Source organism: Aplidium turbinatum, chromosome 6, assembly GCF_918807975.1.
Source record: "Aplidium turbinatum chromosome 6, kaAplTurb1.1, whole genome shotgun sequence".
In the NCBI taxonomy this organism is placed as follows: Eukaryota; Metazoa; Chordata; class Ascidiacea; order Aplousobranchia; family Polyclinidae; genus Aplidium; species Aplidium turbinatum.
The window spans coordinates 8,548,066-8,571,154 of record NC_137477.1 but is presented as its reverse complement, the minus strand read 5'-3'; the positions used below and the strand labels follow the sequence as shown (position 1 = coordinate 8,571,154).

At 36.7% G+C, this 23,089-nt stretch overlaps 1 protein-coding gene across 1 annotated transcript; it reads right to left on the bottom strand.

Moving 5' to 3' along the window:
- Positions 1–177: 177 nt before the first annotated feature.
- On the bottom strand, positions 178–23,089 carry LOC145771499 (large neutral amino acids transporter small subunit 1-like). The gene is made up of 10 exons (XM_082583193.1): positions 22,527–23,089; positions 20,949–21,074; positions 19,204–19,309; positions 17,672–17,716; positions 17,036–17,159; positions 16,158–16,261; positions 14,509–14,605; positions 14,228–14,377; positions 13,608–13,788; positions 178–5,962 (listed from the first exon to the last, which is right to left on the bottom strand). Exons 1-10 carry the CDS (start codon positions 23,005–23,007, stop codon positions 5,889–5,891), a joined length of 1,488 nt encoding a protein of 495 aa, XP_082439319.1. The 5' UTR covers positions 23,008–23,089; the 3' UTR covers positions 178–5,888.

Below are 23,089 nucleotides of genomic sequence, written 5' to 3'. Positions count from 1 at the left end.
CGAACCAGCACCCTTTCGAGTGTCGTACCAATGCCCTCACGACTAAGCTATGTGACCAACGTTCCTGTCAATGCAAAACAATGTTGCAGTGATGATCGTATTGTGGCGACCACAATTTTTTTTCAATTTAAAAAAACGGCAGCAAAAAAAGAAAGTAAATTGAATCCAACGACGCATTACAGCTACTTTTCAGTGTAGAAAAGTTTATTCTTAAGCTCAACTCATAATTCAAAAAATTTACGACACTGGAGCATCGTTACGCTGTGCCATATGGTCGATGTTGGTATGAAAGAGTACCTACAAAACTAAATTACATGCTGCTCTTTCTCAGCTATGCATGACACTGAAGATTTGATGGCACCAGTTTAATTTATTGTAGCTCTCACAACATACATCTAAATAGAACAATACTACACACCCCAAAATCAATGCTACAAAGAACACGTCAGCACGAAAACATCGAATCGGTATAGTAGCGTAGATTTCCCAGCAAGCATATCAGTCCTTTTTGCATTAATTATCGTCTATAAACGATGAACCAGGGTTAAAAAGAACATATGGTGGCTGGGAATTTTTAACTTAATATCGGTCTGTTAGTTGGTGGAGAATAAAGATTTCAAGTAAGCGTTAACAAAAAAAAGAATTTGCTAGTTTGCAGCACTTGCTGGAAAAAGTCATTTTGTTTGTTGCAATAAAATTTTCTTATGTCGCGGAAAGCATGTAGGTAAAAGTATAGGCTACTTAAATTAAATTCATGAGTCTTAATCGGTGACCAAACAATACTCAAATAAATAAAAAAAAAATTAAAAAAAAACTTGCACACTTTTACTTATATTAGACAAATATAATGATGAAGAAGATTCCTTACTGCGTGTCATTAGCTACGCAATGCTATGTACAAACAGTTACATTAAACTTGGCACAAAGTGAATCAATTGATATCTTAGCAGCCATTCGCAATTTGTACATTAGTTTTAATATGTACGGCACCAAGCAAGACATTGGCGTGAAGAAACTCAACGAGCAAACATCGTTTTGGAGAAGAAATCTTAAGTTAGAATATTATACCATTAAGAAAATATTTACGTACTTTGGCATGAGGTAAGCAAACCTATGTTAATATTTTTAAATTATGATAAAATGGTACATAGGGTAAGTTCAGCAAAGAACAGCAGAGAACAGCAAAAGACAAAATGTTGTGGAAACATATGAGGAGGCCATCTGCCAGCAGTGGCATGACCGGCTGATGATGAGGGTAAGTTCAAGGTAATTTTAGACTTTTGGCTTTACTGCAAGTGAGTCATCAGCGAAAGAAATTTAAAAATACCATAATTTAGAATTTTGTTTTTACTAATTTAACAATAGTTTTACCAAAATCAATAAAATCAAAACTTGCAAAAGAAACCGGCAGTAACCAAAATGAGTTTCTTGAAAAATTTGAAGGTAGGATATAACATTTCAAAATCAGATAAAACAAGCCAGAAAAGAGAAAACATTAACTGTCACTGACTAGATTTGTAAATCAGACTGTTAATCTTCGCACATCAAGACCAGCATCATTTCGTAAAACTTAAATGACAGATAAAGGCCTTCAAGAGATTCCTCAAAAATGCGATTACCTAGGCCGTACTTGGGTAGGTCGTGGCACGACACGTCGGTCCTTAAAGCTACCAACCAGATTGTAATACAAGTTATAGTTACTTTTTACTCCCCACAAGCATTTTAGGGACTGTAAGTAGACAACAGTAAAAATATTTACAATTCCATTTGTCAGTAAATCACGTTTTTTGATGAAAATCAGCACAAAAATTTGAAAAGAAAAAGCACACCAAATTAGAAATGCAGAAGAGGTATCTAGCAAAACATTTATTAAAAGCAAAACTCTACTACAAATTGCCTAGAAAACTGAAGCTTGGATTACAACTAACAAACTATATACAATAGATAGCTGGATTTTGATATTTCCCACAGCAGGCACAACCAAAGCACCGAACACGACAGTCGACTCGGTTGAAGATGAAAAACGCGAAGAAAAACTTTTTTTAGACTCAAGATCCGAACTTTGGGATTAGAAATCTCTTTTTGACTTAAACTACTACATTGACGACGATGAATAAAAAGGGCAACACAATACGATGAATTAAATGAGCATGCCAAAACGGTATAAGAAACGTTACTATTACATCACAGCACAACACAAAAAATGACCACAAACGGACTTTTCGCAAACGGTTTTTGTCGCTGAATCAACGCAAAATTTTAGTGAACTACAAGCGAGCTGGCAGCAATGTTTCTTCATGCCAGTCAAGGCTAGAAAGATACATTGCAATTGGCACAGAAATTAGAAAGTTGGTTTAGTTGCAAAATAAGTAAATTCAACATTAATTTCACAACTTCCAACGTTCAAAAAATATTTTTTCTCTGAGTAGGCTAATGTAACGCAAAAAAAAAATAGTTCGTTATCGTATGAAAACGTTCAGGCTTTTAAAAGTGACATAAGGTTGAAGTTCTATGATATTTTTCATATTTTTACTTCGATTCAACGTCAGAAAATTTTCAAAAAAGTAACCAACAAAAGCTACAAACGGAGTGGATGCCTTGTGATTTTTTAGTTCAGCGACAAACTTATGATTTACAGCTTAGAAGTCGAAAAGCAAACACCAAGTTGTAACTACCATAGGCAAAAACAGGTCAAAACTCACAATTGGCGTCTTGACGTTAATGAATGCACAAATGACGTAGCATTAACTATGAGACAGTTCAGCATCAATTTTACAAGCAGTAAACTCAGACTGTATTAATTCAACATGTTTGATTAATAGTTGGAGCATGTTATTGGTCAACATTTTATCAAGGTCGTTTTGAAGATGATCCCAGCCAGACATATGCCGGACACAAAGTAGAAAAAGGGTGTTTATTTAACCTTAGTAAATGCTAATTGAGTTTAAAAGACACCACAGACAACAAAATCCGCCATTTTTACATTGATTCGACGGATTTGCTGTCTGGACATAATTGCAAAAAACATCACCCAAAATGAATAATGTATTGGGACTTGGGGTGTCTTGCTTAAGTGTTGACAACACTCTCCCAGCTGGCCAAATCCGCACTTTTTACATTGATTTTTAACGTCTGAACACGTTGCGTCAATGCAAAAAGGACGGGTTGTATGGACCAAGCAAAAGAATAATTTTCGCACAGTCACAAAACTCAAAGCAATAACTTAAACACGTGCAGAAAGTCCAAAAAATAAATTATAAGCACTTGGGAATCAATAACGATTCAACAGTTTCGTGTATGAGCACTAAGTAGAGCATTCAACACATCATGTGCTTGTCGGAAGTGTATCATCGCCAGAATTGGCACCGGATGAAGTATTTGTTAAAACAGTGACATTTGGGCGAGTTTTCAAAAAAGTTTTAATTTGTGCACCATTCCGTGAACCCAGGTTCGATTACTACCCCCAGCCAAAAAGTAGTGTTTTTCACATTTCAACGATTTTAAAACAGTGTGAAAACAACTTGTACTTACTGGATACATTGACAATAAGTTTTTTTTTATTGGCTTGTTGTGCTTACTGAAAGCTAGATAGAAACAATATTCGTGGCACGAAGTAACCTGTAGCCCTAAACAACATATTTGGGATTCGAAAAAGGGATTAAATTCCAACTGCACCATAACATAACGCTATCAAGGCGATATACTATCCAGACAGCAAAATTTGCCAATTTTACGTTGTAATCGTAATACCTGTAGTTGTGATTTTGATGTAAATACGACGGATTTTGCTGTCTGGTTAAATATTATGGTGCAATACGAATTGAAACATGTTCGTCAAAATATTGCGCTGCTTTACAAACATTTTTCAACAACAGCTTAGAAGTCCAAAAGCAAACACCAAGTTGTAACTACCATAGGCAAAAACAGGTCAAAACTCACAATTGGCGTCTTGACGTTAATGAATGCACAAATGACGTAGCATTAACTATGAGACAGTTCAGCATCAATTTTACAAGCAGTAAACTCAGACTGTATTAATTCAACATGTTTGATTAATAGTTGGAGCATGTTATTGGTCAACATTTTATCAAGGTCGTTTTGAAGATGATCCCAGCCAGGCATATGCCGGACACAAAGTAGAAAAAGGGTGTTTATTTAACCTTAGTAAATGCTAATTGAGTTTAAAAGACACCACAGACAACAAAATCCGCCATTTTTACATTGATTCGACGGATTTGCTGTCTGGACATAATTGCAAAAAACATCACCCAAAATGAATAATGTATTGGGACTTGGGGTGTCTTGCTTAAGTGTTGACAACACTCTCCCAGCTGGCCAAATCCGCACTTTTTACATTGATTTTTAACGTCTGAACACGTTGCGTCAATGCAAAAAGGACGGGTTGTATGGACCAAGCAAAAGAATAATTTTCGCACAGTCACAAAACTCAAAGCAATAACTTAAACACGTGCAGAAAGTCCAAAAAATAAATTATAAGCACTTGGGAATCAATAACGATTCAACAGTTTCGTGTATGAGCACTAAGTAGAGCATTCAACACATCATGTGCTTGTCGGAAGTGTATCATCGCCAGAATTGGCACCGGATGAAGTATTTGTTAAAACAGTGACATTTGGGCGAGTTTTCAAAAAAGTTTTAATTTGTGCACCATTCCGTGAACCCAGGTTCGATTACTACCCCCAGCCAAAAAGTAGTGTTTTTCACATTTCAACGATTTTAAAACAGTGTGAAAACAACTTGTACTTACTGGATACATTGACAATAAGTTTTTTTTTATTGGCTTGTTGTGCTTACTCAAAGCTAGATAGAAACAATATTCGTGGCACGAAGTAACCTGTAGCCCTAAACAACATATTTGGGATTCGAAAAAGGGATTAAATTCCAACTGCACCATAACATAACGCTATCAAGGCGATATACTATCCAGACAGCAAAATTTGCCAATTTTACGTTGTAATCGTAATACCTGTAGTTGTGATTTTGATGTAAATACGACGGATTTTGCTGTCTGGTTAAATATTATGGTGCAATACGAATTGAAACATGTTCGTCAAAATATTGCGCTGCTTTACAAACATTTTTCAACAACGTGCGGTATGGGCCATCCATGCAGCGTGACAAGCGGTGTGGTGTTTCACACAAATCAATTCATGCTTTCGAAACCTTTCGAAACTAAAAAAAGTATTTTGTTCTTGGACTGCGGGAATTTCTTACAACTATCAAAAAAAAGTGAAAGTTTAAAATTATTCTAGAAACAGTTACCATGATTGATAAAGCCGTCAAGAGTTGACGTTTTAACAATGATTAATGAAGTTACATTGTCAAGATGTCACCAAACATTAGACTACTGTAATGTGTCAAATTTTCTGTGAACCAACCAATAGACGAGTGACAGATCTCGTATAAAACAAACCAAACGAGACATGCAAATGAAGTTGACCGCAATGATTCGAGAATTCAGACCTCGTTGACTTTCCAGAAACAAACAAGCAGTCAAGCACACAGAACAACAACAAGTTGGGCTGTTTATGAGAAAGTATTCTTTCTATGACGATAAGCAAAAACGATACGCCTTAAACTTTGATCTAAGATTGATAGTGTTTTGTTGACCTTAACCCAACCATCACTTTTGTACAACCACGAATATGTACACAACTTGCGAAATATAGCTTCAACAACATGGAGGTCACCACCAGTTGCGTTGCCTTTTTTACATTGTGTCAACGGCGATAGACGCTGAAAGATGTAAAAATTACAATTTCAGGCAGGGAAAACAATTCATCAACCAAACCAGAAAAAACAATCCACTGTACAAAAAGCCAACGTCGAAGCCAAAGAAAGATTTCTGTGCTATCGATGAAAGTGATTCATGACTTCGTTTCGATTTCGCCTTCCTGGAACACAACTTGAAACAATTGCTGTAGCCAGATGGTGAAAGAATCTAGAAAAAAAGAAAAGAAAACTTAACATTTTACAAATAAGCAACAAGACGAGATCGTTGAAACACTTAAAAAGTAATTTGCGTTTTTTAAAGATAAAAATAAAGGTTTCCAGATTATCAGTTTTTTGTGTTGTGTGTTCGCTTTCTTGAGTCTTTGTGTAATTCTTGTTCCTTGACAATAAGAAAAGCGAAAATTACACATAATACGAAATTGTTTTAATGAAACGAAAACTCTACTTCATTTACGATCATTCATTGACCATGCTAACACATAAGTTACAAGCTAAGATTTCCTTGTCATGAAGTCAATGTTTTGCAATTGACTTTCACACTGAAATCGTCCGCATCTGTAAACAGGAAATCGAAATTCGTCAGAGGTGAATCAGAAGCTGTGGTTGCAAAACAACTCCAAGCTACTTTTACCTGACGAAGCATTGAAAGACATGACGTAGTGCGGCAAAAGTGTCGCTTCCAATAGCATTGACAAACTTTTGGACCGGGCCAGGGGTGATTTAGGGGCCCGAAGACTAGGGATGCACAATACAGAATATCGAATCTTAGAGATTCGAATCTCAATGTATTCGAATCGCATTTGCAGTTTCTTTTCGGATATCAGGATTCGAAAATAAATCTGTTAAATGAACAGTGTGCGACGTTAAACAAATGTAAAATTGATATTTTCCGTCTTGCGCGCCGATTTTTTTCTTCATGGACTGTTTGTTCCAAGCGCCGCTTTTTCTTCCTTCATATGGTTCACGCAGTTATCAGAACTGCAGACGAATTCCGTTCAGTTTATTTTTTGTTGGCAAAAAAGAAAAAAAAAAAAGAGAAAATATACAAAAACACAATAAACACAAATAAACACAACAAGGATGGCAGCGAAAGACTAAAAGGTCACAAAAGTCAGCTGCCACCCAAACAGTTGCATGTTTATTGTACTACAGGCCTAAGCAGTGTGATGACCAAGTTTTTAGTAGTAGTTAGAGGGTTCAAAATGTTCACTATTTTGAGAAAAAATCTGGCAACCCTAATCGTATGATGCTTGATTTATCATATGTTATACTCTGTTTGACATGTGATACTAATACAATTCAAAATAATGTACAAATATTTTTGCTTTTTGTTCGATATTATTTGAAAAAAATTGCCGCGTAATTTCAGAATAGATTCGAAATTCTGGATTCGAAATTAAGTATTCTAGAATATTCTAGAATAGCCAGGTATTCTGTATTGCGCATCCCTACCGAAGACCTCATTGGTACCGGGCCAAAATTATTCTTTTAACGGCCCTGGTTCTACGAAATGCTGCAACACAAGTGGCTCATCTCCTCAAATGGAATTCAATAAGATGAAGGTATCTCTCACACCAATAACTTTCAGAGTTGTCTTTGACACTAACCCAGCCTGCAGCTAATGACGAACTATTTTAGGTGAATAAAAAAATAACAGTTAACCTCTCAAATACATGTAGCTCCACACAGAGTGAAATTTACATGCCTTTTGACTCTTTTTTATTTCTTTAAAAGTAATGTCTAAAAAGACATTATTGACCTGAAGACATCGGAAGATCGAAACACTGGCCTTTGTCCGTAGTTACTTTTAATAATGTCTTTTTAGACATTCTTTTTGGGTCAATAATGTCTTTTTAGACATTACTTTTAAAGAAATAAAAAAGAGTCAAAAGGCATGTAAATTTCACTCTGTGTGGAGCTACATGTACTTGAGAGGTTAACTGTTATTTTTTTATTCACTTGTTGATTCATTCATATCAGTTTGTATCCTCTGTGGATCCTTCTCTAGTATCATGGGCCAATCCTAAACATGTTTGCTGGTACACCCCTTCATTTTCTTTGTATTTTAGGTGAGTTAGAGAACTCTTGACTGACAAACATATAACGCAGGGAAGAATTCTGAGAGGCACAAAGACCATATTTACAGGATGACCAACTGTCTATTGTCGATGTACGCTTCAGAGAATCTAAAATTTGGTGGTATTGGTGCTGAAAAAAAATGTGTGTGAAGTATTAGAATGACTAATGTGTGTAGTTTGCATTGCTTCAGGAAAATGTTGTTCACTTAGCTTTAAGAGTTCTTTTTCAGAACTGGTTAATTTTTAAATTTTGCTTATGTGAACACTCTGTTGGCTTTTTTCTCCTATTAAACTAACATATGTCCTTGGAGATGTTTTTGGTTTCTCGCTGCTGTAAGGAACGGCCACAAAAATGCTTCGACTACATATCCGCTTCGAGCTAAGCGCAGCTGCGAAACCACTACTTAGCACAGAATGAACGGCACTTCCGTTGGAATGTCTAAATAAGTGACAACTGTGCCATCTGGTCGGAGATTCTTTCAATATTTTTTATGCTTAAAAATAAGCTGATGAAAATCACACATCCTTCTTCGACCAAGTATTGCTTTTTTTTAAGACAGAATTGTAACTTATGACGTATTTAAATTCGCATAAATGTGAGGGTTTTGCGCCCATTTCCAGCAAACGTAACAATAAGCTTAGTATTAACAATCGCATATTTATTGTAAAATAAAAACAAAAAACCAAGATAAAAACACAAATCCTTGAAGGCCAATTTTAAAGCCGCCAATTATGATGTTTCAAAAGTCACATACCAAAACTTACTTGGAAAGCTAGTTTTGATGCTACGGAAATCAAAAAGAGTAAACGCACAATTTGCCAAAGAAGTCCTTTCTGCCTGCTAGAGGGCTTGCTTCACATCAGCGCAGCATAAAATGATGCAGAAACAAAAAAAATGTGGCTTTCAGTGGCACAAAACTGCAATTGGAAAGTCAACAACCGCTAATAAGTTCCCTTATTAACCTCGATTACTTTTATGGCAGCTGGATTTGCAGGAGTGCAAGTGAAAGCATGGATGCCGTTTTTAGACGTGTACCTTGTTTGCTTATGAAGCTAATAAACCAAACGTTTACATAGCGTGGCGTTTTGTAACTTTGTTTTAAAGTGGTCAGTGGTTTGTGGCAACACAAAGCAAACAACTATCGCATTTTGCAAACCGTGAGAAGGCTCCTTATAATTTATTAATAAAATTGAGATCGTGCAGCAATTTTTACTACAACAGAAGAAAGCACGTTGTCTGTAAAAAAAACACGTGGTTCAGAAGTTAACTCCCGCTTTAACACTCGTAGTTTTTAACACTTTGTAGTTTTTAGCATATGAGTTCTCACACTGAACTTTCCAGACAAATGATTTTCAAAAATCGCTACCTGACACTTTCTTTGAAGCAAAATGAAGAGAGAGGGAGCGATTTGATACTAACATAACATAATCAAAATATAAATATATGCTCACAATCACTTATAGACGTGGTCTCACTTGTTACATTTTACAGACTTTTGTCTCGATTGAATTTCAATAAAAACCATATTTTGTCATGTTTTACTGCTTCCATCAACCGTCATAAGAGACTACAATAACATCACGCAACAGTAAAATAAAAGAAAATAAAATTTTCTGAAAATTTTAGTCAGACCGTTAGCAACCGTCTTCAAAATGAGACAAACTAGGCCGTATCTTTAGATGGCCATGGTTTATGTATTGCCGGTAACATTTGTCGTTTTTAGGTGAAACATGAAATAACTTTCGTACTAAGTGTCATTTGAAGATCGATTTTAAATTATAATGGAATGCAAACAGCAAAAACAGTCACCACAAGCATACAAAGATGTAGTATAGTAGTCGTTACTTTTTTGCATTGTCTTTTATAGTAAAGTTGCAGTTTGAAGATTAAAAATGGTTTTCAAATAATACTGTTAATGCCAATGAAACGAACAGGAAACTAGTGATGGAACGACCTCCGGCTTCGGTTCCGGCCAGTCTTTTTAACTCCGGCTCCGGAGGTGATAGTGATTCCGGTCTGCAAGCTGGGTGTGTGGTCATGGTCAGGTTCATGATCTTGGAAAAATCGAATTTTTTTGCAAAAAAAAACAATTTTTCAGATTTTTTTTCGAAACAGGTGTTGTACAACCAACGCAGAATATTTAGCAGTACAGCGTTTCGCAAATTTGTAACACTGAGCTATAAAGGCTCAATTGAAATATTTTTTGTTTTGTTTTCTTCACAAATATTCATTCTACTTTACCAAAGTCATAAACTTCCCAAAAATGTTTGTTACACATATGCAACATTAGGCACTGCGGGCAATGTAAGATTGTAAACGGGATCAAGGAAGCCAATGAAAAATCTTCAATATTTTAAAAATAATTCAATATCGGGTGGATAGAAAACATTGCTAAACTTGAAATTCTTCCAAAGCTGACTCCTGAATGGATCCTTTTAAAAGGAACCTTAATATTTTAAAAAAGGACCTTTTAGAGCACTTGGTGAAAATGGTGTACAACCGCTCGGTTGGAACAATAGTTATATGAAGCAGGTATTATAAAAGGCCGGAAGCTCCGCGTACGGTCGGAGTTGCAATTCTCTTGCCGAAACATCCTGCTTCCGGCCAAAATGTTGTCTCCGGTACATCACTACAGAAAACCCGTTGGAAGTAAGCAGAAGTTTGTAGTTTGTAATTCTTCCGGACCTGGTTGCGGGCAACTACAAAACAATGATAGCTCACACGTCGTTACATTGTGTCATGACAACTTGGCCGGCAAACGTTGCCACTTTTTCATCGCCTCAATGTCGTTTGAAAAATGGCAGCTTCTGCAAGCCGAAAAGTTAACTGGGTATGGAAAAGTTGGGTAAAGATACAGCAGTGAACCTGTCACTCAACAAAGATCTGCATTCCAACTACCTTCTAGCATCATCTTTTCTGTATTTAGTAAAAAATTAGCAACGATTATTTTGAACTCGGTTAGATTAATTAAGAGCACTAAAGTGAAGAAGCTTGATAAAAATATCTGCTGTGCAGTTTCTTGACTTAGATCGGTGACCAGTGCAAGGCAAGAAGTTTGATTATATACCAACAAACCTTACAAATGCACATCTTCAAGGTAAAAATGCACTGACATAACGTGTGTGAAACAACAAATTGGTGTTTGAATTTTTTCGCAACAAACTTTGCGTTTGACTTTGCTTTCCAGTTTTTCACATGATCAATTGATCATGCCATTGTGAGCATGACGAAACAGACAAATACCATGTATCGAAAACTGTTCTGGTCAAGTGGGGTGTCCATACACAGGACATACAAGCAAATAACACAAACTTTGCAGTGTTGCAGTTCGGTAAAGCTGCAAGAAGCAGGAGTCAACCGAATATTGCGCGGCGTGTGTACTTTGTGTCTAAGCACTTCCATACTGTTACACAACTGATCTAGAAATATGAGTTGACACATTGATTCAACATCACCAAAAGTTGTTGGGTTGCGCATGAATAGCTGATTTGGCAAGATCAGTGCGTTAGCTTCTGGACCTCAAAGTAAACAAGATGCTGACACACTGGCTTCTTCCCACTCACTTGATAAATACTATCAGCCGATTAATCACTTAGAAAGTCAGCCAGGGGCAAGATGAAGATCATTGCAGGATACCAAGACCAATATTAATCCTGTTCACGCAGTTATAGTGTTGAGTAAGCATATTAGTTTAATATACAGAATGAAGTTTTTTGTGCAAGATATAACAGGGATTAACATTTGAGAACCTTTAACGTCTTCTACCCAGGGATGAAAACGGAAAAGCCTCTTGGTTGAGAAAGTAAACTTTTTTTTTCGGAATACACTGAAGATGTAGAAACTGAATGGGTCTGTCTGCTTGATAAAGCATTGGTAAAAGTAAACGTGATTACCACTTCTTTTTGAGGGGGACTCAAGATCCGAAGTTAACACCTATGAAAATAGACTTGTGGCTATGAATGAGATCAAAATTTCTCTTCGGTTCCACACTGCAATTCTGCAAGTGTTGCTAAGCAATTGATTCAATGCAACAGAAAAATAAGTACTGTACTTGAAATAACCAATTTCAAGTTAATTTGCAGAAAAGCTTAGCTTTTGAAATTGGCGTTTTCGCTCAATAGGGAAAATGCCCAAATACATTGCGCACTGCTGTGCCTTTTGCACAAATCGCTGCAGTTTAAGATTTAAACTTGACCGTTTTTGTTGCCAGCAAAAATGTAGGACAAATCCCATCATTCCTCGCTGCTTTTGCTTCGTTTTCATAAAACATCAAAACAAGTCCTAGCAGTATGCACAACTAAAACAAATCACAGAGCGTTGTAACCAACTCCAAAGTACAGTGCTTGTCTAAAGATGACAAAGGTTTTTGCAATGCATCCAGTCGTCTGCGTCGAGAGCTCTTGTGGTAAATTAGACCATTTCAAAAGCATACAATTTGGAAGCCCACAGACAGTTCCTGACATCAATACCAACTACAGCATGCTTTGTGCCGATCTAATTGCAATACTTGGGCCACTTGACACTACTTGAGGCCTGGCGGGCAACTTACAACTTTGTGTGTGTTTGTTCTATTCCAATTCTTGAAAAACGACTACTAATAGTTTCTGAGCCAATCCCGAAATTCCGTCTGAGAGTCGCGCAAAGTACAGTACATGAAATGAAAATAAAAGTTCTTTGTTTAATTGCAGAAAAACGTTTCCTGCCTTTTCCAGCTATGATTGACACACTTGTAGCAAAGCACACTAGTTTTAAGCACAACGGTAAACAGCGATCTGCAACGCGCGAGGTTTGTCGAACCGCTGCAAAAACTGTTCCATCACATGTAGCGCGTTTACCGTATTCCGACATTGGAGCGTTTCGGCCAGATCGGAAACAGTTTCTAAAGGAAATTTTTCACCAAGCATACAACCTAAAACCTTTCACTGTTCTTGTAGTGATTTTACGAAGTTTACGCTGGGTAGGACACCGGAGATACGTAACGTTAACAAAGCGACCTGCATTTTGCGGCGTCATGTCGACTGATAAGACACGTCGTGTTGTTTTCAAAAAGTCTAACCGTATAATCAAATTTTCTAGAATATGACGCAGCAACTGAAGTTTTTGACAGACAAGTGACAAACAAGAGGCGAAAGCAGCTGTTATGGGTGCCTCGATTACGCCGCACAACCACAGTGCAAGAACAATTTACAATTAAGTTTTTTAAACGTTAATCTAAATTCTAATAAGCGAAAGCGGATAAACCAATTCGACGTGAAAATATAAGCTTAATTTAAGAAGCGTTATAACCGAAATCTTGTTCGCTAAAGAGATTGTAATTCCGGCGTGCTGTGTTTTGAGACAACAAACTAACAAAGCTGCAGCGATTGCAGCATTGGTTTTACCAGTAAATCTGGCAATAAAAAGCCTAAACAAGACCTTGAGCAAGAAACTAAAGCCCCATCTGAGTTAGAAAAATGAAAATCAAACGCAAAAAACAATAGAACATGTTAATGTTTACTCAACATAGGTGAGATAGTTAGGATTTATTCTGCTCTTTCCCTCGGAATGTACCGTTTTCGCCAATTTATTTTAAAACTATTAATATCGGCGTTTTGTTTTTGAAGAACTCAGCCAACATTACGCGATAGATTGGAGAGTTTCCAGCATCATGACTTTATTGAGTGCTGTGCTGACGACATCTTCAAATAATTTGGAGCTCTTTCTCTCCTGGTCATTAAAACAGTAAGATTGAAATCATAATGTATTAAAGTTTTAAAAAAGTCTGGATAACTTACTCATTCCTTCGTCAAGCCACTTTGGCTGTTTGTGCTGGTAGCGGACGCCGATCAAATAGACCGGGATACCAGTTAACACAATGCCCATACCAATCAAGCATTCCTTGGGTGCTGCATAGACGGCCATCACAACTAGGAAAGCGGCTGCTACAAAGAAAGTGATTGGCATTGCGATATGCATCTGGAAAACAGAAATATCTAACTTATAGCAGCGAAGGAGGTCCTCATTACATCGATACCTCTGCACTCTGCAGTAGCTGGGTTTGACGTGTTTTTATGGAAAACGAAATAGGCGCAGACCACCAAGAATTTGGACTAATGATATTAAAGACTGGTCACTGGTCAGGACTTGATTACAAAACTGCAAAAGAAAAATCTCACAACTTAGAAATCTTCTGGCTATTCCTCTTCAGGTGGGGGCGTCGATGCAGATTTCAGTCCTTTTCATCATTCTGGTAGCAAATTTTATACGATGCACAATTGCACATTTTGCATTGCACACAGCGACAACCAAAGTGTACCGGCTATTCAATGGTAGCTAATGAAGCGACAGGCTATTTGAAGTCAAGTTTTCAAGTTTGAATTAAATTTGCAACAAGCGATTTTTATGAACCACCCACTTTGACAGGTCTTTTCATGTCGGGGTAACGGTATCTCCACAAAATCATCCCAAAGATAGCCATGCCAACACAGAGCCAGTTGAAGAAGCTGAAGTAGGTGATCAAGCTCCAAATGTCGCCCGATACGAGGTAAAGCAAGGAGAGAACGCACTGCAGAGAAATACAAGCACAAGTTAACAATGTTCAGTTGTGAGTAAAAACCCACAATTCAGCGGCGTTCCCCAGACAGCAACATCCATCATTTTTCATTGATTCAACATTTTAAGTCAGACCAGACTTACGTTGAAGATAATAGCAGGCACTGGAGTGTATTTCTCCGTATGAATCATAGCCAATATGTTTGGTAATTGGCCTTCCCGGGCGCCGACAAAGAAAAGTCTGAATATAAAAGTTAATAACGTAAATAAAATGAAAACGATACGTTTTATTTATGCAAGATATAGGAGGAAGTTTTCCGCAGCTTGGGTTCTAGAAACTAAGATAAAACACGTGGTTTCTAATTTCAACGCAAGTTAACTGAGAAACGCTTCAGAGAAATAGCTGTTAGAATTGCAAATGACAATGAATTCTCTGAAGCCGTTCTTGTCATAAATGGCGTGAAAAAGTGAACATTGTGGGTTGGTAAAAACCCACTCTGTTTAGCATGATGTTTTCAGCTATGCTAACATATGCCTCCCGTGATGAAGTCTGCAATCGCCCCGATAGCTCAGTTGGTTAGCGCGTCACTTCTGGAACGAAGAAGCTTCAAGATCAAGCGGCGCTGGTTCGACTCTCGGGGTGTGCGCTTGAGCAACGCACGTTAAGGACTGCTCTCCATTCAACAGCGCCTAGTGAATGGAATAATTTCCCGGCAAACAACACTTCAACAATCGGAAACTTCACTTTGTCAATCTCGGTGACCGGGCCTGCGTCAGTGATTCAAAGCCTCTACAAGTATGCGAAACTGCCAGGATTAAGCTCTGCAAGAAGCTTTCCCAGTCCGAGGATAAAGATTCAATCAATCAATCAACGGTATTTCAAATTTTCAATCCAATAAGCTCTGTACTACCTGTGACAACTTTGGACTAATAACCCACCCCAGGAAAATGTTATATCTACCACTGAAAAGTACATAAACTCCGTGCCTGTCAAAGGTTAACGTATCTTCAACGCAGCCACAATTGACTAGGAAATCAACTGCAAATCAACAGAATCGTCACACGGTCTATCGCTTTTGGCAGGTTGGTAAGAGAGACTGGGTACAAAACAGCGCAGAAAGCTAAAGCTGTTGTTTTGACCACCCTTCTGTGTGCGTGTGAGGCCGAGACTCTCCCCGTTAAAGACACCTAAGGCAGATTAACCACTTCCACTACCTGCCTTCGAAAACTCCTCAAGATAAGACGGCAATTTCACCGAAATGAAAAGCGTACAATAAACATTGACGATTGAAAAGCGTGTTTTCCGATTAAAGCAACTTTTGCCGTCTACGGATAGAAATAGTCGTTTTTAATCAAACTGAAGCACCAGGGGTGTTTAATTACTACAAGTACAAGCCAATTTGATAAGAACTAAAAGTTTTTAAACCCATTCAGCTATTGCAACAGAAAACTTCCTAGGTCGCTTTAAATATAAAATGAAGTTAATTTTTACAACGTCAGCTACAATTTGCTTGTCTTGATATCTTTTTTAGCATATTCAGCTAATTCAGCTTTGACTACATATTCAGCCAATTTCAGATCAATTCAGTGTCAAAATTATGAGAAATCACGTAATAATGTGTTTTAATTTGGTTTCTAAATCGGTGTCTGTTGTTATGGGTGTCCCTTAAAATGGACTGAAGCCAGGTTTTTATCAAAACAGACCAAACATAAAAAAATTCGGTTTATTGCCATGTTAACGATCGATTCCGACTCGGAGCAAACGGAAATGGTTGTGATGGCAAGGTACGTACCTGGAAGATGTGAATATCGATCCGTTCACTGATCCGAAACAGGATAAGGAGACAAAGACAGGGATGATCCAGGACATTACTCCCAGGACTTTATCGCCAAACAACTGAAGAAGATCAAATGCTAAATGTATGACGTCACGGAGACAATGAACAAACGTGCAATGGTACAATATTCCAAGTACCGGTATAATACAACGAGGTTCATAAAAAAAAGTATCAAACACCCAAATTTATTTTTTTTGTTTGTTGAAAGCTCGTCAATGTAAACACTGGTGGAAAATCAACTAAGCTCTTCTGTGTAATAACACACCAAACACAAAGCTGTACCGCCCCCAAAAACCGTATCATAATTCGATCGATAACAAGCTGAGGAGAACAGGAATGGGACAGCTGGTAAGGCGGCCACAAGGCTTATAGCAAAAATGTATTATCATGTCTAATTGTACTGTTCGCTGGGGAATGGGAAATTATCCACTCCTGATCGATGAAAGAATGATAATACAATAGTTGAAAACAAATCAAGTAAAATATTTTTTTCATATTTATTCAGATATTTTTGTACGACCTTGGAATAACAGGATGCTGTTTATATAATATGCAAAGCCTGTTAGTAACTTTCACCAAGCACGTGTTAAAAGTGAAAACACTTATGCGTTAATGGAAAGTCACAAGCTGGTGCAGTACTCGTAAATCATTTGCAATTTTTTTTTAAATCTTAACGTTTTTAGGTCTCAGCGCCTTCGAAATAGAATTGACCCAGAAAGCAAAATCCATCATTTTTACATTGAATCAACGTCTCTACCGACATTGAATCAATGCAAAAATATTGGATTTTGTTGTCTAGGTGACACCCCTCTACAGTGAAACACGTAACTCACCACAGCGACAGCATTCGAAATTCCGAATTCGGTGGGAGACAACACAGTAAAGTAAGCAATGTTTGCAGCCACGTAGATGAAAGAGACGAGCGGAAGAGAGATCATGATCGCTCTCGGGAGGTTGCTGGAAAGATTTGCAATCAATGACAAGACAAGTTACAACAGTGCTGGTTAAAATAGCACGAAACAGGCTTAGTAGTGGGCTGGCTTGTGGTTTCACAAAGTACACCACCAGCAGGTGTCCATTTTCAAAGGAAGCTTTCGACCGTCGGCAGACGTTGAAACGACGTCAAAATATGATTTTTTTTTTATGGCTGGGACTTGTCAGTCAAAACCAGTGAAAGACTTTTTAAACGAATTTACAAACGCCCCCAACAGTCAAACAACACCAGAGACAAAAAAGCAACAAAAACGAGAGGTGTCTGACTATATGTAACATACCCATTACCCACCCCGCAAATTAGTCGTTTTTTTACATTGATTCAACGTCTAATGTAAAAAACGACTGATTTGCAGTGTGGGTATTTAAGCAGATATGTATGGGTTGGGTAGCTTAAGGAAAAACTTAACACGAAAGGTTGTGGTACGTAAATGCTGTTGATTTACAAGCAATGCTATGTAGGTTTACAAACTTACACGTATGGATCTTTCATTTCTTCTGTTACAAAGTTGAGGTAATTCCTAAACAAAACGTACACATGTGAATAATACAGTGTTCCGCAAAACAAGGGTGTGTAGGCTACTGAAGAGCATATGTGGTCGAATATAAAGCGATCATTACCTTTGAACGAGTGCTTAAAAATATCTCACCCAAACCAGTAGTTACGCAGACGAAGCAATGGTACGTACGTATATGTAAAACGTTACATATATTGATTTCCATTAAGGATATGCTAGGGGATCTCCTGACTAAGAAGCAGCGGGCCAGCGATTCTCCATCAAGTATCAATTAATCATTCTTTATTACAAAATACATGGAAAATCAGCAGAGCCCTATTGGCATATGCATTTCGCTCTAACTTTAGAGCATCTTTAGTGCCTAAAAAGCAAACATAAGAAAGCAAAACCTAAAAACTGTCACTAAATAAATAAATAAATGAATCTGCAGTGGCCTAAGATACTGACCAAGACTAACTGCCAAAACTAACTGGTAGAATACTGCGTAAATATTAACTGGCTGCGTAAAATATTTATAGGCAAATTTAAACTATATTTAAACTAAACTACACGAACCTAAAAGTTAAAAAAAAACTTTTTAACTAAAAACAACTAAAAAAAAACTTTTAAAAAACTTTCTAAAGTTAGAGCGAAATGCATATGCCAATAGGGCTCTGCTGATTTTCCATGTATTTTGTAATAAAGAATGATTATATGTAAAACGTCACCGTGTTACGTGATATTTGACCCCAGAACGTTAACATTAAACGTGCAACGTACACAATAGAATTTCATTCGATTGAATTATTAAATCAATATGCTTTATCAGAAAACAGCAGTTACGATTGTGACGTAAAAGTAGCCTTTTGGAAAGGTTTTAAAATTGCAAAAGATAAAAGTGTACAAAGGGACGAATTTTTCAACGTGAGCAACAATACTCCTGATGGCCTGTGAACTAAATTGTGAGATTCAACACCAAAAGTTCCAAATCACATCCTAGGTGAAAAAAGTGACTCGCAACGACGAACAACTACCTTCAAGTCAATTGTCATTTCAGATAAAACGTAATAAAACAAAAAAACACTAAACATATTTTTTGTAATGGACATTTTCAGCTTTAGCTGACCGCAACGACTTTATTTTTGTCAACTTTGTTCAGCGGCTGCTACACTTCATTAATCATTCTATTTTACTTTTTGTGAGACACTCAATTAGAAAAAAATAAGTGTTACTGTTGTATATATATACTTATTTTTATTCCTGTAACATAACACCTAATATACTCATGTATAAGGTGTTGCTGAGATGACATACAAGAATTAGTAGTAGTAGTAGTAGTAGTAGTAGTAGTAGTAGTAGTAGTAGTAGTAGTAGTAGTAGATATTTGATATTGATATATGATATTTTTCATCTTTTTCAAAAAACTAAGGACAGCTAAACTTAGTACATCATCCACTGTTTACACTGCATTGTAGTCCAGTAATATGCACGGAAACATCGCAACAACTCACCATCCTCCATAAGCATATAGAGAATTGTAGAAAGCCAGCACTATGCTTCCAACCTCACTTGTCGTCCCTCGGAAAGCTTCGGTTGGTGTCAGATAGAAGTAACTACCTAAAAGGATTAGTAATGTTAATCTGGTGGCAAACCAATTTGTGAAAATTTTGTGTTTTTTTAAATTCATATAGAAGTCACTTAATTTGGTCACTAATGCATTTATCAATCATATATAACACAGTTATAACAAAAAAAACAAATTTACTTTAAATACAAAATAACTTGGTATAAATGTCTGATCTGATCACAGGTTTTTTAATGTTACCAGATGTTACACAATTTTTATGTCACCAAGGAAAGCCAGGAAATACGTAGTGTATGTGTAGAAAATTCAAAACTAAAAGTAATCAGTTCATAGTAACATTAAAGATATTCCATCTTTCTGGTAAGAACTCACGTTTATGTGTGATAAAAAAATTTATTGCCATGTGAGAATGTAGAAAGCAGGTACAATGGTACATACAAGAAGTTCAAAATATTAAGAGAGCTATCAACAAGATTGGCAAAGTGTTTTGTTTGTGGAAAATGTAATAACGGGGTGGAGTGGAGACGGGAAAAGGTTTTGCCATGGTGAAAAATAGTGACATTTGAAATTGAAATTGTGAAAAATAGTGACATTCTTCTAGCTTAAATTTTATTGACATTAATTAGAGCATCAGTTGTTCAAAATGTAAAAAAATTACACTGCTGGAATGACTAAAGACGTCATTTATCATGAAAATCCAGTACTTGTATCATGAAAATCCAGTACTTGTTGTACATGAGACAAACTGTTGTTACTTTTCCTTGCAAACTTTTATTCAGATTGTAAACATGGGTTAAAAAATCCACCAGAAACGCCAGAGATGTGAACAAGTCCTTGTTTAGTATGGAGCAGTCCTTGTTTTGTATGGTATAATATTCCACTATTTCTTAGCTTTATTGCTTGCCCTTTTGCTGATTTACTTGGTCAAGCGCAACATCTGTTTCATCTCTATTTCTCTTGCTTTACTGCAATAATTCATGACAATCATTTCAAGATGGAGGAAAGACATTCTGGTTCACTGAGTAACAATCGTCTTTATGTGACATCAAAATTCAAATCGTTAAGCATTGTGACCCTCGTCTTTTGCGCTCCTCCTGTGTTGGCCGGCACGGCTGCCAAATCCTATATTTTAAATGACTTGTGGGCGGCCGCATATTTTTAAAATAATAGCCGCAGGTTGTACAGTTGTACACTGCTGCTAACAGGCGAAAGATGAGGCGAGCAAGGTCGTACTAAAGGTGGAAGATGCTATGGACAGAATAGAAGAAATGAAGACAATCTATTCAAGAAAAAAATGGCCACCCCTATTAGTGAGAATCAAACTGATGATGATAAAGATGTGTATAAAGTTATAAACTGATAATTTGCTTAAGCTACATACTATACTGGGGTTTTTTTTTTCGCTGAGACTTTTCGGTCATTTGTCCGAAATGACCTGAAAAAATTCGGTCAATTTTAATTATTATTATTTTAATTATTAATTATTCGGACATTTTGACCAAATTGACTTTTTTTTCGGACATTTTGCTAAACAATCGGTCAATAACCAATAAATGACAGAAAAAAAAAACCCAGATACTATATATGTCTCATAGAGTAATTATATAATGTAAATTCATTTATGACGCTAATAAAATGACAAAATGCTTTTCATTCATTCCACACACCAACCTTGACATATTTTGACAACTCCAATTATAATAATGATAGCCAGGGCAAACAATTTTGCAGCAGTAAAGACATCTTGTACTCTGGTTGCCCATCTCACGCTAATGCAATTCACCATAGAGAGGAGAACTTCAAATAAAAGTAATTACTTATTTAAAACTACAAACATTACTTTTTTTTGGGAGGCACACCCCCTTGGGGATCGTAAAAATTCTCCAAAAGGGGGGGCATGAATGTAGTAAGCTGTTGAACTAGCATGCAACTGTATTGTTCGAGTCGTAAACAGAAATGTAAAATCCAAAACATGTAAAATTTATATATGTGGTTTGACTTTGATATATCACTCAAATGAGAAATGAAGGGCACAAAGTTTTACAAGTGACGCCAAGGGAAGTGCAATCCAAAAATTTATGAACCCCTGCCATACACTAAAAAAGGTATAACAGTGAAATAGGGATGGGCAAAATAGAATATCAAATAACCGGTTGTGAAGCCTAACCGGTTTCAAAATGCATATGAAATCGGATAATTGAAACCGCTTTAACGATCAACTTTGTACCACTCCGTCTGGTCGCAACGAATTCGCTACAGCAAAAGTGGAATTGTCTATCGATTTAGTGCAATCCTGCATAGGAAAAACGCACGAGTTTTATTGTTCGCATTAAAGAGATCTTTCTTGTCAAGCGCTTTGCAGTCGTTACTCTTCACACACAGTCTTGCGGAAGTACGACGTACTTACGGGTAGTTGGCTTTGTCTTAGCTTTTACTATGCCAGTACAGTGACATGGACGACTTGTTGAGCTGTGGGATTGAAGATGCTACATACAGCAGTGAAGATGAATCAGCAAAATTGGCTTCCCCACCTTCAGAAGTAGATACCTATCTCACGTTGTTGAAAGCATCCAGTGCTACATCTGTTGAAAACGCCCTCGTTTGGTGGAAAGCAAACAAAAACCAATTTTTTTTGTGTATGTCAGTTAGTTATAACATTTTTTTGTGTAACTGCCACATTTGCTTCTTCAGAGAAATGTTTTTCAAGTGCAGGTTTAACTGCCACCAAGATGAGATCCCGTTTGACTGGTGAATATTTAGAAAGCCTAAATTTGTTACACTGCAATAAGCAGTTTTGTGATGTTCATTGTTTTTGTAATATCATTAAAATGTGTTGATGGTAAAAACGGTCAATTACTCTAGAATGGATAATTGGATATCTGTATTCTATATTCGGTTTCAGTATTCTCGAATAGCTAATTATTCTATTTTGCCCATCCCTACAGTGAAATCGATTTCTGATTATAAAAAATGCAACTGGTAAACTGTTATTGCGTGAGTTAACAAGGCATCTTATACAGTAAGAAAAAAGGTAAAAAAATAAGCATTTGAATATCCTTTTTTACCAAGTATATATATAGATCTTATTTCCAAGCATTAATTTATTTTTTGCTTCTGCAGCAGAAAATGAAAACCAAAACCAAGTTACTATGCTGCAATCAATAGTGGATTGAACATACTAGTATAAAGCTTTTAGGTACTGGATACGCAAGATACTTTATAATATTTATTATAATAAACCAAACTTACTCAAGCATACTGCAGCAAAAAGACGTATTGATGCTTCAGGCATTAGCTCTGAACAACCAGGAAAGAAAGGCTGTACCAAATAGTATGAAAATGTTAAAGCAATAGCTGCTTGAGATGTGGGTCGTATAATTAACAGAGCTATCCAAAGACGTAAAAATGCTGGTAATGGACCATAAAACTCTCTGATGTAAGCATAATCTCCTCCCGATTTGACTATAGTAGTTCCAAGTTCAGCATAACATAATGCTCCAATGGTTGAAAAAAATCCACCAATTGCCCAGACTATTAAACTGAGACCAACTGATTGACATTCTTTGAAAACACCAACTGGTGAAATAAAAATTCCAGATCCGATAATTGTTCCGACAATCAAGGCACAGCCATTTACAAGTGTTATTTTTTGCTTTAGTTTTACTTTGCTGTCTGTGGGACCATCAGAAGAACTAACACTGACTTGATCATTTAAAGAATGTTTGCTCATTGTTAGTTTTCCAATTCCAAATATTATCTTAAAATTTTGACCGCAGTGAATGACAAAACTATGTGCCACACAGTTGCATTAA